The sequence below is a fragment of the Poecilia formosa genome, unplaced genomic scaffold (genome assembly GCF_000485575.1).
Source record: "Poecilia formosa unplaced genomic scaffold, Poecilia_formosa-5.1.2 Scaffold3, whole genome shotgun sequence".
Classification (NCBI taxonomy): Eukaryota; Metazoa; Chordata; class Actinopteri; order Cyprinodontiformes; family Poeciliidae; genus Poecilia; species Poecilia formosa.
In genome coordinates this window covers 5952393-5966959 of record NW_006799942.1, presented here as the reverse complement: position 1 = coordinate 5966959, position 14567 = coordinate 5952393, and the positions used below count along the sequence as shown (strand labels likewise).

At 41.5% G+C, this 14567-nt stretch overlaps 1 protein-coding gene across 2 annotated transcripts in view; it reads right to left on the bottom strand.

Annotated features, from left to right (window-relative positions):
• Positions 1-14386, bottom strand: part of LOC103141398 (ryanodine receptor 1-like) — a 46902-nt gene extending 32516 nt beyond the window's left edge. For both annotated transcript variants that reach the window (XM_016674100.1, XM_016674109.1), the window contains exons 1-35: positions 14199-14386; positions 11007-11126; positions 10821-10919; positions 10661-10681; positions 10397-10471; positions 9943-10021; positions 9754-9866; positions 9573-9672; positions 9400-9496; positions 9196-9270; positions 8960-9116; positions 8692-8856; positions 7841-7962; positions 7552-7738; positions 7333-7468; positions 7149-7244; positions 6830-6948; positions 6599-6732; positions 6267-6508; positions 5500-5692; positions 5177-5393; positions 4869-4973; positions 4651-4754; positions 4291-4374; positions 4000-4159; positions 3741-3888; positions 3329-3534; positions 3073-3247; positions 2789-2997; positions 2348-2706; positions 1721-1850; positions 1452-1612; positions 1212-1374; positions 1051-1137; positions 49-275 (exon numbers count right to left, since the gene is read on the bottom strand). In XM_016674100.1, coding sequence (XP_016529586.1) covers positions 49-275; positions 1051-1137; positions 1212-1374; positions 1452-1612; positions 1721-1850; positions 2348-2706; positions 2789-2997; positions 3073-3247; positions 3329-3534; positions 3741-3888; positions 4000-4159; positions 4291-4374; positions 4651-4754; positions 4869-4973; positions 5177-5393; positions 5500-5692; positions 6267-6508; positions 6599-6732; positions 6830-6948; positions 7149-7244; positions 7333-7468; positions 7552-7738; positions 7841-7962; positions 8692-8856; positions 8960-9116; positions 9196-9270; positions 9400-9496; positions 9573-9672; positions 9754-9866; positions 9943-10021; positions 10397-10471; positions 10661-10681; positions 10821-10919; positions 11007-11126; positions 14199-14246 — 4913 coding nt within the window. In that variant the 5' untranslated portion in view covers positions 14247-14386. The remainder of the gene's footprint in view (positions 1-48; positions 276-1050; positions 1138-1211; positions 1375-1451; positions 1613-1720; positions 1851-2347; positions 2707-2788; positions 2998-3072; positions 3248-3328; positions 3535-3740; positions 3889-3999; positions 4160-4290; positions 4375-4650; positions 4755-4868; positions 4974-5176; positions 5394-5499; positions 5693-6266; positions 6509-6598; positions 6733-6829; positions 6949-7148; positions 7245-7332; positions 7469-7551; positions 7739-7840; positions 7963-8691; positions 8857-8959; positions 9117-9195; positions 9271-9399; positions 9497-9572; positions 9673-9753; positions 9867-9942; positions 10022-10396; positions 10472-10660; positions 10682-10820; positions 10920-11006; positions 11127-14198) is intronic.
• Positions 14387-14567: the final 181 nt, after the last annotated feature.

The window sequence follows — 14567 nt, the reverse complement described above, 5'->3', positions numbered from 1 at the left end:
AATAAATATATATTTTCTCTTTGGCATGCGGAGGGAAATATTTCTGACCGACTCTCCTCTGGGATGTGAAGGGCCATCATAATGAGCGGTTCCATACACTCCACCATCCAGCCGAGTCTTTCGCTGACACGGCCTGTCTCTGGAGCCAGGAAGTTGTTGGGCATTCGACTCCAGATCACTGGGGTTAGCATCTGGACGTCCAATCTGGGAGGGCACTGCGGAACTGGATTTTTGCGTTCACTCCGAAACATGGCCGCCGACAATGGCATGATGTTCTGGCAAAACGAGAAGGATCGATCACAACGTTGGTAAGGAAAACTTATTTGGACACAAGTCTGACCTTTGGTTGATCATTCTCTTTGCATCTTAATTGAGTAGAAATCCAAATTCGCCAGCCATGCGGGTTAAACATAAGAACCCCCAAAACATAAGGTAAACCTGAGTGCACTGGACTGCAGCTCTCTCAGGTGTGAAAGTCTTTGCTGCAGGGAGAAGAATCAGAGCTGGATCATTTCAGTAACAAGGCAGTTCAAAGTGCCATTTGTTGCCAAGTGAATAATACAAACTTATTCCTTATTTCATCCAAATTGCTCTATTGTAGAGAGGACTGCTGCCTTTAATCCTAACTGTTAAACACCAATTAGATTGATCACAACACTGCCTTATGTTTTTAGCAGAGGGGGAATGCAAAATAAAATTTTTTGGGGAGTTTAAATCATCTTACAATGTCTTCATCCAAAAATGTACCCAGAGTGCTGCTTGGATTTATTCATTAAGTTCTGTTTGACATATGCAGCATAACAACTGAAGGTAAAATTTATTGTGGTATAAAATAGAACTCTGTGTGTGGAAAGCATATAATACCCCTCCTTTAAGCAATGCTTAAACCTTATTAATAAATGTTTTGCATAGTAACATAGATTTACACAAACTGAAGGCGAAAAGAGAGGTATCTTCTTCAGGTAAGACGTTGACTGGTGTTAACCTCTTATCCTGTGCAGCTGCAGTGTGGATAAAGGTTCGGTAACAGAGTAGGTCTTGGACGTTTACCTTGAGCTTGCCGAGTTCAAACTGAATCACATTCTGGTTGGAAGGCTGAACGAAGACGGCCGGGAAAAGCTTCGTGTTCGGCTCCACCTGAAAGCAGATGATGCTGCAGCTGACCGGGACTTCACGAGAACTTCAGCGTACCGAGGCAGAAGCCCACAAACCTGGTAGAAGGTGTTTATCTCTTTTCCGTTGGCGGTGAAAGTCATGAGTCCTGTGTCCAAATCAACGAGGCACCCAATCACAAAGTCCTCCTGACTGACGCGGGTTTGCTGGGAGTTGCCAAACTCTCCCCCCCACACCATGTAACAATTGCTGCGCTTTATGCTGCAGGAGGCAGACAAACCAAGAAGACTCAGGGGTTTTGGATCACGCTTTTTACATTTTTAGGGAAACAAACCCACCTGTCGTGAATGTTTCCTCTGTCGTCCCCAACAGTTACTGTTACGTTTCTCACTTTGCTGAGGTCAAAGTGAAGATCATACTGGTGATAGTCTGGTGTGACCCAGCCTACCCACACGCCCCCTGGTTCCTGTCCTGCGAATATTCGCACTGAGTAATAATACTGAAAAAGGACATGAGAAGCTTATTGGTTTATGCATATTATTCATGATTGTTGCAAAATAAACCTTCAATTTCAGATTTTAGAGTCTAAATTGAGTAATAGCCGTACAGTTGTGGTGTTCAGGATTATATCCATGTCATCCCTGTCATCTGGTACGACATCTTCCACTAAGCGAGGCAGAGTGGGAACGACAGGGGGTGGAGTTATTAATGCAGCCTTCTTTGCCTTAAAAAGGAATCTGTAAATGACAAAACCAGTTACTACGTGTATAGTACAAGCTGGTTCAAATGTTGAGACTGACAGAAATCTTTAACTGTTTTGGTTCTTATAGCATTTTGCATTTTGCATTATGTCTAGATTGCTATGAAAAATTATCATGTGAAATGCAATTATGTCAGGATTCAGGGTTGTTAGATTTTCAAGTTTCTCCAGTGTTTGTATTTTTTTTACTTTCTTTTTTTTTATTCTTTCTTGTTCTTGTGTAAATAGTTTTTTCTTCATTACTGTTTATTGCCAGATATCTTATGCATGTTCCCCAGTTTGTGTTTTTCCTTCTCCTCTCCTCTTGCACCATCACGCTCTCTTTCTCCCTCAGCAAACTAAAGTATCAAATGTTAGAGAAAATTAACCTCTTTCGACCTGAAAACTTTTGGCTATAATTATATTTTATTAACATCCCAGCTGCATGCCAATCAAATTGTCCTCTCTGTCTCAGAATACTAAATAACCACATACCCTTTCTTCTTGGTTTTCTCAGTAGAGGCATCTTTCTCGTTCTCTCCATTTTTGATGGCCAGAGTCTCTTTAGGCACGGAGGGTTCCTTTTTATCATCTTCCTGTTCTTTGCGAGTGGCTGACTTCTTGAGTATTTCAAAGTCAGAGTTTGGGTCGACCTCCAAAACCTGGTCTTCGGGAATGGTCAGCGCCCGAGTTAGGAGCGTTGTCCCCGCAGGGACTTTAAAGGTCTCGTGAAATTCAATTGGTATGCTGACTCTGAAGAACAGCAAGTCGGTGTTGGCATTCTGAGACCCAAATGTCTTGTGAGTCACTTTGAGACAAGGGGGAGTGTCAACTGTCCCGTCAACACGCGATATCTAGAGAAAAGAAGAAGAAGTGGCATTTTGATGTGGAAAACTGATATTTAGAAATAATTTGAGAAAATCATTGTATTAGTACCTCAATATGTGGATGATCTGTGGGAGCAGTGATAAACTGGGGAAGGCTTTTACTGAACCACATGGTAATGTCTCGCTTCATGTTGATAGCAAATGGTTCGAATCCCTCTTGCAGGCCACAGATGGTAAAGTAACGAAGACTACTGACATTTTGACCCAGGTTGATTCTACCAACCTGCGACAGCCCCAGGCTGCACACGGGTATGAAACCTGTAAATGTTTAAAGCATGATCATCAGTGTCCATTTATTCGATTATTTCTGATCTGTTTTGGATCTGTACTTACCTTCCCCTATCTCAATGTCCTTAAAAGCCATTTCTGAGCCTGAGTCACTGATCAGCATTTCTCCATTGAGCGTGAACATGATGTTCATTTCTGTGAGGTCGATCATACAGCCCACCACATCACCAGACTGCCACTGGCGGCCAAATGGCTCATTTCCAATATGCCAACGTTGGGCCTAAAACAACGTCGACCAAGAGAATTTAGCATCACAAAGGGTCTATCCCACTTTCACAACCAAAGCGAGTCTGCATCCCACCTTGAAGCCATTGAAGACATAGGCCAACTCGTCAGCACCAAGTTCAGTATCCGCACGAACACAAGGCCGGGCCCAGCCCACTCTCATCTCTCCAACAGTGACAGCCTCAAACTCAAAGTACCATTTCCCCTGTGTGACGGCGTAAGATTTCTCGGCTCTGAACACTCTGATTTTATCGCCCCGGGAGCTGCCCGGTCCATGCCCGCCTAGAGTAAAAACGTGGCAGTAAAGAACATGCTACAACCAGGATTTAAAGGAATACTGATAGGGCTTATTCTGCCTTTAGAGGTTCACAAAAGAAAGTTTGTTAAAAAAAAAAAAAAATAATAATTCTGATAAACAAGAAAGCATGGAGACAAGGCAAAATGGAAGGATTTCTATTCATGTAGCTGAAACAGCAGTGCAAACTTACTACTCTCCTGATCGGGTGGTTCTATGTTGTAGCCGTAGCCGATAAGAGTGCGAACTGCTGCACAAACTGTGTCTCTGTTGGTCTTTTTTGTCTTTTCATCCAGCAGGTTGTAGGGAACCAGACGGGGATTACGCTTGTTCAATATGTCCTATTTGAAAAAAGTCCATCTGAAGTTAAAACCAACTCAATTAAACAGTAAACACTGAAACGTTTTTACTACTCATTGTCACAGCATTTTTGCACGTAAAGAAGTTGATACCTGCACAATACTGTACGTCCAGCCCTGTCGAACCCGGTCTCTTGCCCACACGTTGTGTCCATTTTCTGCCAGTCTCTCCACTAGAGTGTTTTGATTTGGAGTCAGTTTGACATGACTGAGATCCAAGGGAGCTGGCTTGTATCCATTACTTTGCATGTAGCTAACAAGCAATGCATTGTGATATGAAGACTGAGTGAATCTTTCAGACAACTGTGGCATTTATCATTGAAATGAAACAATATTACATGGTAGCACACTCAAACGCCACATGTATAACATGTTGCAGCTCACGTTTTGGGGAGCTTGGTCCTTTTCAGATTTTCCTCTGCTTTTTCGTCTCCCATCCCCACATGACAGCCCAGAGCTAGCAGAGTCCTATTAAAGTAAACACAATACACATTAGACACAGGTCCTACACAGTTTTCATGTCAAACTTCCACAAATATACTCCTGGTTGCACTTTGGGCACCCCTGTTTTAGAGGCAACAATACATATCAAAGTCTGGTAATGGAGTTACATTTCCACATCTATTTCCTCTTCTGTTCTTGTTCAGGTTTCAGTATAATTAAAATCATAGATTATGCTACTCCACACTAAGTAGGAGCTATCTTTAGAAGTGCCAAGGACTGTTGATTTAAACTTTTACATACTTCAGTGTCTCTCCTGACATTGCTAAATTGTAGTTCTTCTCCGGCTCAGGTAAACTCTGGAAATCTACCAGGCAGGGGTGCATCTTCTTGTTGTCGTCACGAAACTTTAGAAAGAGAAAAGCACAAACATTTGCTTGGAGAAATAGCTTTTTGTTCCCAGCAACGTTTTCTCGACAAAATTAAAATAAAAAAAAATGTCAAATCCCGAAAACACTCACCAGTCCAAATGTCCACCCTTGTTCAATGCGATTTACGGCCCATAACTCATGACTGTTTTCCGCGAGTTTCTCTCGAATGCGCTCCAAATGGGGAGGAAGTACAATCTGAAAGAAGAAAATAAATTAATTGACTGAGACTAAAACCAAATGAATGCAGTTTTGCTTAAAAAAATTGCATTTTAAGCAAACAAATGCTCAACAAGATTCCTAAAAATCTTTAGGAATTTTAGCAAAATTCCTAAAGATGAGCTAGATATTTGACTAAAACTAGAATTTATTCTCAACACCATACGCTTTGCAGGATTTACCTGAATTGTGTCCACTGGACAGGGAGTGAACGCCGTGTGAGACAGGGACTGGGTTGGACCGAGCAGGTTGCGAACATCATTAAAATCATGTTTATATTCCTTGATGGGCTCGATCCGCAATCGGTCCCTTGGCAGCACTGCCTCGTAACACGGTGCATAGCCTGGAGGGGGAAGAAACTTGAAATCCCCATGACGGCCCCCAAGAAGAAACCGTAGCCTTGTATTTGAAACAAAGAAACAAACGTTAGCTGTTTAAAATACTGAGCCGTGGGACAGGACAGATAGCGAAACTGAAAGAGTAAAAAGGCTTCAAAGTGCCGTACTTAACGCCTGCAGAAAAGCTGACAACTGGAAAGAAGAGGCCGTCGAGGTTGAAGTTCTCAAACATTCCCTGCACAGGGTGTCCGTTGATGCGAAAGGAGATGCTCGGCACACTTAGATCCAAACAGCAGCTGACCACGTCCTCTGCTGCCAGAATGTGTTGGCTGGGAGAAGCAACATGCCGTGGCACGCGCCCTACAAGTAAATGCACAATGAAAAACAAAAGAAACGAATTCACGGAAAGGGAGATGTTATGCTTAACCCACTAAGTTGGTGATTAGCCTATATTAAAAACTTACAGCATTTACTTACAGCATTTTCTTTCCTGTCAGTGAATGTTCCATATCAAAATGCTAACATGTTACTCAGATAGCAACAATTTTCAGTGTTGAAGTGGTAACTTAGGGAAGAAAACACATTAGCCATCTTAGATATTAGTAAGATGTCTAAAAAAGAACCTGAGGAAGCATATAAGAGTTACATCTCCTTTAGATAATTAGTGCAGAAAGTCAAGACTTTTCCGCTGAAGGCAAACCGGCTGAGTGTTAAATGGTTCATCTGTGTGTGACACAGTTCAGCTGTGTTGTGCTCACACAGTTTTTGTAGTCTTGGTGGAAACTGACAACGTTTACCTCTCCCCTTGCTTGAAACTTGATTGTAACGTTTTCAGCTTTGCTCTAAATGTCAGAATTTAGACTCCAGCTGTTTCCATTAACATGAACACAAACCCCAGTTTTACTATTTATGGTCAAGCGATTGTTTGCTTTACCTGACCACAGGTGAAGCCCATCAAAGCCATAGGAGTAGAGGTCATCGCCGACCCCGTTACCCCCCCATCCTTCCCCTCCACCGGGGTAAGGACTGTAGCCCTCCGTCAGAGCCCAACCCACTCGCAGGTGACACGCCTGGGCGGTAATGAACGGCTCCACGTGATCCACCATCACCTCAAAGTACCACTTCTTATACTGAGTTGATCCTTCACAAGTTCCAAGGAAAATGTTGGGTCTCATGCTAAAGTATTAGAAAAAGGAAAATCAATTCAGATGAACTCTGCAGAGACAGGGGGCCGGGGGGGATATTCGCTTGCATGAAATTACCCACCTGGTTACATAGTTAATAATGTCCGTTTGAAGAAGGAGGTCACGACCTGGAAGTAGGTTCTCTGTGATGAGATTCTGGTTAGATCTCACAGCCACGCCATTGCAAACACACAGGGAGCACAGCACATCCAAAACCTAGACAGAACAGGTTGTTAGAGGTCTGTCAGTAACACAGCCAACAGACCGACTGCTCTTAGAAACAGTCCAAACAAAATATTTTGAATTTACAAACCTTGTGGTTGCGCCCATGCTTGTCAAGGAGAGAGATAATCGATTTAATGTGATTCTCCTGAATAATATTCAACACTTCTGGACTCTCAATCAGAACACAGTACAACACCTCCAGAATTCCTGTCATGTAAATGAGAACATACAGAAGTTTAGGCTTTAGAAAAGACTTCAAGGTATTCAGAGACGTTTGTGAGTCATTCAAGAAATAATAATAATAAAAAAAAAAGATTAACAATTTCTAAATAAAACCATCGGCTTTCATTTCTCTATATGTTTTATATAAAGAATGAGCTCAAACCAAACTATTCTGCCACTGATACCTGAAGATGCCTCCAAACGATCCAGCTTACTGACCAGCCAGTCCAGGTTGTCACAGAAAAGAGCACAGTTAGCGCGGTTCCCTCTGATCAAAGAAGCTTCAGGAAAGCGGATCAGCAAGAAATAAAATGAACGAAACAAAATCATCCCAAAATACGTTTATCGAATGTAACGTGCAGGACCTACCTAAAAGCTCATACAGTAAGTTCACGATCTCCTTCCACGACTCTGCAGCTTCCTCTCCAGCGTACTCTGAGAAGTGGGCTGCAGTGTTGTACACATTGAGCCGATCAATGCAGTCCAGAACCAGGGTAATCATCCCCTATGATAAGACAAGACATTTAATGACATTAAATCTGTCTCCAGCTAATTTCCACTGATTAAATCCTCATTAGGCTGGCCAACCTCCTCCTGGAAAAGGTTCTGTCTGTTCTTCAGGGAGCGAAGCTTGAACTGCTTGTCCTCGTGCTCCAGTTCCTCCTCAGGCGGTCGGAAGTAGAAGATGAGATCCTGCAGTGAGAGCACCACCGCGTCCATCGGCATAGACGGCGGATTAGCAGATTTGTTTTTCCCACTCAACGCATCCAAACCTCTGGAGGCGTGACACAAACATAAAGGGTAAAAAAGAAAATGCTCATCACCGGATAATAAAGAAACACATTCATAAAGGCTGAAAGGGAAGTAATGAAGTTACTTGATGAACTGGTTGAAGAGGCCTGTTGTGCTGTATATCATCCTGGCAGCTTGAGACTCTTCGGTCTGAGATCGAGCAACTGTGAGCGCGTCGTCCATGTGACCTTCTTTATGCAGTATGGCCTGAGAGACAAAGTCACGGACACTTAAAACCAGGCAAAAACCCAAAACGTAAACACATCACATCACTTTTAAGTCATTTAGGTGATTTTTCTACAAGCTTCTCAAAACTAAAGACTGACATTCTGGTTTGAAAAAGAAGCTCAAGCTCAGCCAAACTAGACGGAGAGCATCCGTGAAAATCTATTTTAAATTCTTGCCACTGATTCTCAATTGGATTTACGACTGGTTGCAGTCGAGGAGTCATGGTCCGGAGTGTTTGCATGAAGGATGCTTTCAGGTTATTGTCCTGCTGGATGGTGAACTCACTCCCCAGCCTCAAGTTCTTCCAGGATTGTCCTACATTTAGTTCCATTCATCTTCTCGTCAACTCCACTAAGCTTTTCTGATTCAGCTGAAATCTTTTAACATTTTTTTTTTTATACTTCATCCTTATTTGCTACTTTGTATTTTACCTACAATCCCTAAAAACACACAGATTTTGTGGTTAAAACGTGACAAAATGTGGAAAAACATGGAATAGCATGAATGTTCTCAGGAATATTTAAAATGTTAATAAACGTAAGAAAAGTGAGTGGAAGTCAGTCCCAGTGGGAACACAATTTAGAATATCGAAATCACATTTGACTCAAATATGGAGAAACATAACAAAAATATCTAAATCTTGTACACTGCTTCAAAACCACTTTTAGAAACTCTTACATTTAGCCCCCCAAACTTGACATGTTTTACCTTTCTTTTCAGAGGTCCTAGACGAGCAGATTTGGCATCGACAGCAGCATATGTGAGCCAAAGGCCAGACGAAACGTGCTGTACAAAACACATAGACTCCCCGTACTTAATCTCCGGTATCCCCATGCCTTCCACATCCCGCTTCTGCGCCACTTCAATTTTTTCCTTTAAATGGAAAAAAAAAAAAAAGTTTTGTTTCCTTATGTGTACATCTTAAATTCTAATCTAGACAAGTTAAAATAAACCCGACAGCTGGTCGAGCAAAGACCTTAGAAATTCTGAAGCAGAAAGCAGACATCTTGGAGTTGGCTTTCTCTGGGTCTACCAACAGAAGTCCCTTCTCCTCGTCGAGGAACAAATATCGCCCCGTTGTTATGTGGCGTACCCGGAAAGACTGTCCCCATTTGATGTGGCCTCCACTCCACCTGTAAAAATGCAAAAGTAAGTCCGCAAAATAAGTCTTTCCAGTTAATGTTGGAAAGAAAGAACGGGGAAGATACCCACCCGATTCGCAGTGGCTCCAGTCTCCATAAGGATCGAGCATGACTGCAAACGGCACCACCTTCATAATGGGCAACTCTGGGATATGGAGAATAATATTCCGATCAATTTGGACATTTCCAGATGGTGAACTGACAAGCTGATTAAATTCCCAACAAGGTAGGGGGGAAAAAAAGAAAAGATCTAACAAAACAAGGCAACAGCCACCTGCGTTGGTCATCCCCCTGATCTGCACATGGGATGGCCAGACACTCGTCCATATGACCGTGAAAGAGTCTGAGCACATATCCTCCGATCAGAAAACCTGGAAGACGACAGTTTCTTTTTATAACAGAATGTCAGTCTCCTGGAGCAGAGCTAATTTTGGGGGAACTGCAGACCTTCGGCGAGCTCACAGCCAGACATCACAGGAGTCATGGTCCAGAGTGTTTGCATGAAGGATGCATCTACCATTAGGTCACCACTTGCATAGGAAAGGTGCTGGACATAGCAAGGTTTTTAAAATTAGTAACATTCATTATCAAACAAAGCATCATTTAATAGTAATGAAATTATAATTACCAGGTATCTCTCTGAAGAAACACTGACAAGAATGAGGTCATCTCCCACCCTGACCTTTTCACCCTCTGATCTTTGCTTGGAGGCTGGATGTATGGTCCACCAGCAGGCCTCTCCTGCAACACATAAATTGAATATTTTCTCCCCCCTACAAATCATATGTGTGTTGTTCACGCTTAGTAGTAAAGTCACCTGTGGCGTCTTCCTGCAAGCCCACATCGAAGGCCAGCTTGTCAGTCAACGACCGAGATGTAGTCAGACAGCTCAAGTACTATGGTGTAAATACGAGACAACAAATTAAGAATGTGGAATAACGTGGATTCCATTTAATAACAATTAAATGCTATCAGTTGGATTTAAACACAAATCTCTCCAAAGTGGAAGTAATTTGCTGTTCTGTATTCTTGATTTAACTGGATCACAGGTGATACGGTTTGAGTATGACTTCAGTAGTACTGCATTAACATTAATTTGATTTATTTCATCTGAATCAGATGTCATTTGGATATCAATTATGCTTTTTTGTCTTGACATGGTATGTGTTGCTAATTGGCACTACATAAACTAAATGAGGTGAAATGCCGTAGTATTATGATGCCTACCTGCTGTTAAGTGTAGGCAAGCAGAATGAATACACTGTGCTCACCATGTTGGAGTGAGTGTGTTTCAGGAGAATGGCGTGTCCATACAGAAGAGTTCGACTACCTCCACCTTGTGATGACTGAAGAAAATGAGAAAAGGAGGCTGATGAGTTCATAGCACGTTTATGTAGAGACATAAAAACAGCTGCATCTTTATAATTGTGTTGCCACGCAGTGATTGAGTGTCAAAGTAAATACATTATCAGAGTAACAAAATAAAATATGCCAATGAAACTGCTACCAGATATGTCCCGAAAGGCGGCACTTACCCATTTGTCCAAATCAACCGCCTCCAGTCATCAGGTTCAGGATTTGATGGGTAAAACAGAAACGATACATTTAACTTAAGTGAGTAAGCGTTGCTTATTAAGCATATGCACGCCAATTAAAGGGAATTGCATTTTAAAACTATGGTTGATTGTGCAGTACCTCATCCACAGAGGAGTTAGACAGCATCTCTTGCAATGCTCGCACGGACAAAGACTGCTCCAAAATGAAACAGCAAATTGCAAGGTCTGGTGGGACATTCTGAGAAAAAAAAACATAACCAGTGAGCGGTGACAGTCAGAGGGAACAGCGAATCAGAAAGCAATGAATCTTGTGTCTGCTGTGTACCTGAGCATTTGATGTGGTCTCCAGGAAACACAGCCGATTCCCAAACCCTTCACATGACAGACAGAGTTTGATCTGCTCCTTGAGAATGGACGCAGTGCACTGCAGCACCACTTGATCATCCTAGAAAGAGGAAAAGTAAAATGCATTTTTGCTTGAAACATGTGAGCTGCAAATTTACCAGACAAGAAAGTCAAACAGAAACTTCATCTTTTGGACAGATCCTCTGTATTCCCCTGTTAACCTTAACTCATTTGCTACACACACACACACACACACACACCATTTTTCCAATATGTTTTCTTCATTGTAGTCGTTCTAGTGTGAAGCTTCATCTCCAAAGTCTGGCTTTCTTTAATGTTGCATCATATTCTACTCTCAGAATGTGACATTTTCAATCATTATTTCATGATGTCATGATATTGTTACCATTCACTGGCAGAGCTTCGACTTTGGACTATTCCAAGCTGAAGGTCAAAGTTTGAATCACTCTGTAATTGTTTTGTAGCTTCAAATATTAGATGACTGTGTCATAATTACGAATTGATTACTGGATGCAATGATTGTGTAGTTCATGTTTAGAGTGTTGATATGGTTTCTAATGATAGTTTTCATGTTTAAGGCACTTTAACGTGTTGTTTTGGAAGGGTGCGGGAAATTCTAAGGCCTTGTGCAGAAACATTTTGTCCTTGGTGAGATTGAGTTGAGGATTGTCGCTCAAGGGACCGACACTCTTTGCCTGCACATCATTCCTGAAATGCGTTCTGATATTACTTGCACCCCATATCCCATTCATCGCTCTTCCTATTTAGAGCAACATTACAGATGTGTCTTGATCTTTCGGGAACAGAGAGACATGCTTAAATGTGACTATTGAGCAGCATGTCGGAGATTGGATTTATCAAGACAGTCGAGTCGAGTCTGATCACTGAGTTCTGGCATGAATAGAAACTCTTGAGAAGTTGCATTTCCTTTTCATCCATTTGGTAACTTCCTGTAACTAAATTCAACAAGTAATCCTTTTTTATCCACTGTGATGCTGTGAAAAAGCTCTGGCAAGGATCTAAATAAAAAAAAAAAAAAAAAAAAAAGATGTGTAGCTGTCAGATAACTGCTAGGGCAGCTCCTTGATCCATTGCTGCCCAAAGTGAAGAGATCCACCACTGCCAACGGGTAGCGACTTTTAAGCATTTTAGCTATTGGTTTTTTAAAAACATATTCAGCATATTCAAATTAATGATGGGATTTTATCTGGAGCAGCTTTCAATATCGCTTTCAATATCTATCTATCTATCTATCTATCTATCTATCTATCTATCTATCTATCTATCTATCTATCTATCTATCTATCTATCTATCTANGGAACAACATCAGACATCTCAGTCCAGAAATGTGCAGTTCTAGGCACAACCAAGATACTGGAGGAGAACCCTCAAGCTCCCAGGCCTCTGGTAGAGGACCCGAGCTCAGAGGATGAAAGAGACCACCCACGGAGGGTGAGAAGGGAATTTTTTTTTTTTAAATCTTTTTGTAAACAAAAAAGGAATAGAGGTCCCATTATTTCTGTAAAGCATGGCCTCCTTGCCATGGCAACAGTCAGACTCTGTCCCAGCGTCGCTTCCTTTAGCCTTGGCAACATGCGGTGTACAACATGAGCTCAGCCTATGTTTTTCCTTGCAGCTTTTTACGTTGTTTGATGCTACGATCTCAGCAGAAACAGCAATAAATCAAGCAGCACTGTCCCCCGCATGGACTGAAGCAAGCAGGTGCTGAATTGGGCGAAGCTTTGAACCTGCTAATCCTCACACAGTAAATATAGAAGCCAGCTGAGTTCAAGCCTAAACAGCGCCAGAGTGACAGTAACTTAATGACACATTGCTCACATATTTCATATAGTGCTGTGTTTCACACCAAGGGACAATGTCTGAAGACACATCTAATATCCGTCATCTCACTGCATTCACACACGACTTGTTTCTGCAAATGACTTCTTTAACACTTGATACATTTTAACCAGCATGTGAGCACTTTAAACGCACCCCACGCCCTGAAATGTAGTTAGCAGATATTCAGAGTCCGGTTCAGGACATGAAAAAAAAAAAAACGTGAGCGACACAATGTTGGAGTACAAACACTGACCCTCCAAATAAAGACTGTAACATTACCGCAGTCCGTTTGCCAACCCACAGTGTCCTTCAACAGGCGGTGGCAGGGAGATCAAAAAGGGAAATATGACACACTGGCAACGGACACTGCAGCAAAAATAAACTAAATGTCTCTAACACTTAGATATAATACACTGAAAGTACACAGGAGAAAAATGGTAAGATGAAAAAAAATGACTAAATCTTAATAATTTAGAAGAGATTTGATGAGCAATGTACTTTTGCTTTCTTTTTTTCAGGCTCTGGTAAAATATAAAGCATTATTGAATCCGTAACAGACTGGTATTAATGAAGAACAAGAAAATCTTTCATGGCATAATATAGTTAGGATCACTAAAATATTGTCTGAAAACCTTTAGTGCAATCATTTCTATTTTTTTTAAACAGAGAACTAGTCTTGATCACATAAATTTATTCAAACAACTTCAACTACTCTGACTATTCAGACCACAAGAAGAACCCACATTGCAGTATAACCATAAAGTGTAGATCAACTGAGTCAAATTATTCAAGTTCATTCATCTATAGGTATAAAGTTCTGCTTATATCCTTAGCTCCATGTTTGTTCAAAATTACAAATATTATTCTTACAAACATTGCATATGCCTAAAACTTAAACAAAAAAATGTCATGGAGCTTCTTTATTCATCTTCCTCTTGCTAACAGAGCATGGAAGTGGACTCCTACACAACCATCGACATTATTTGTTTTACAGGACTGACTTTTTAAATTGCCTGAAAAAGGTCAATCTGAAGTTAAAACTGCTGTCAGACATTCCTGTTTAACACCTTCCATTGTTTGATGAGGCCTGTAGTTCCATATGTCACGAGACAAAACTAATATATCAAGAGCCTGCTGGGATATAAATACAGAACAATGCAAACAATTGCAGCCACCTGTCTTTGTCTGTCTCCGTTCAATCTAAGTAAAGAACAAGTCACAGAAACGGCCAAGAGTTTTCACTTTGCATTGTTTAAAAAAAAAAAAAACTCGTACTCCATGCTGTGAATGGAAGCAAACAGCACTTACTGTACGCAGGAACTGGATCTCTTCCTCTCCGTCAGCGCCTTCTGCCATCCTCTCAAGGTGTTAGGAGACAAACCTTGAGAGAAACGGGAATCGGCTGCATTCACGGATCTGTGACTCCGGAGTGCTGTTGTGTTCCAAACATAGAGCAGATTTCTGAGGGACGAAAAATCAATGTGACCCCCTGCTGCCACTGGCTGACCCAGGCTGAGTTATGAGGCTCAGGGATTGACTGTTCATTATTCACAGCTGTTCAGAAACAGCATCACGAAGAGGTGGAGCAAGCAGACAAACTCACATGGCTTACCTTCACTAGATGACAGATACCAATATTTTTGAACTGTTGTAATACTTTTTTTTTAATTCATACAG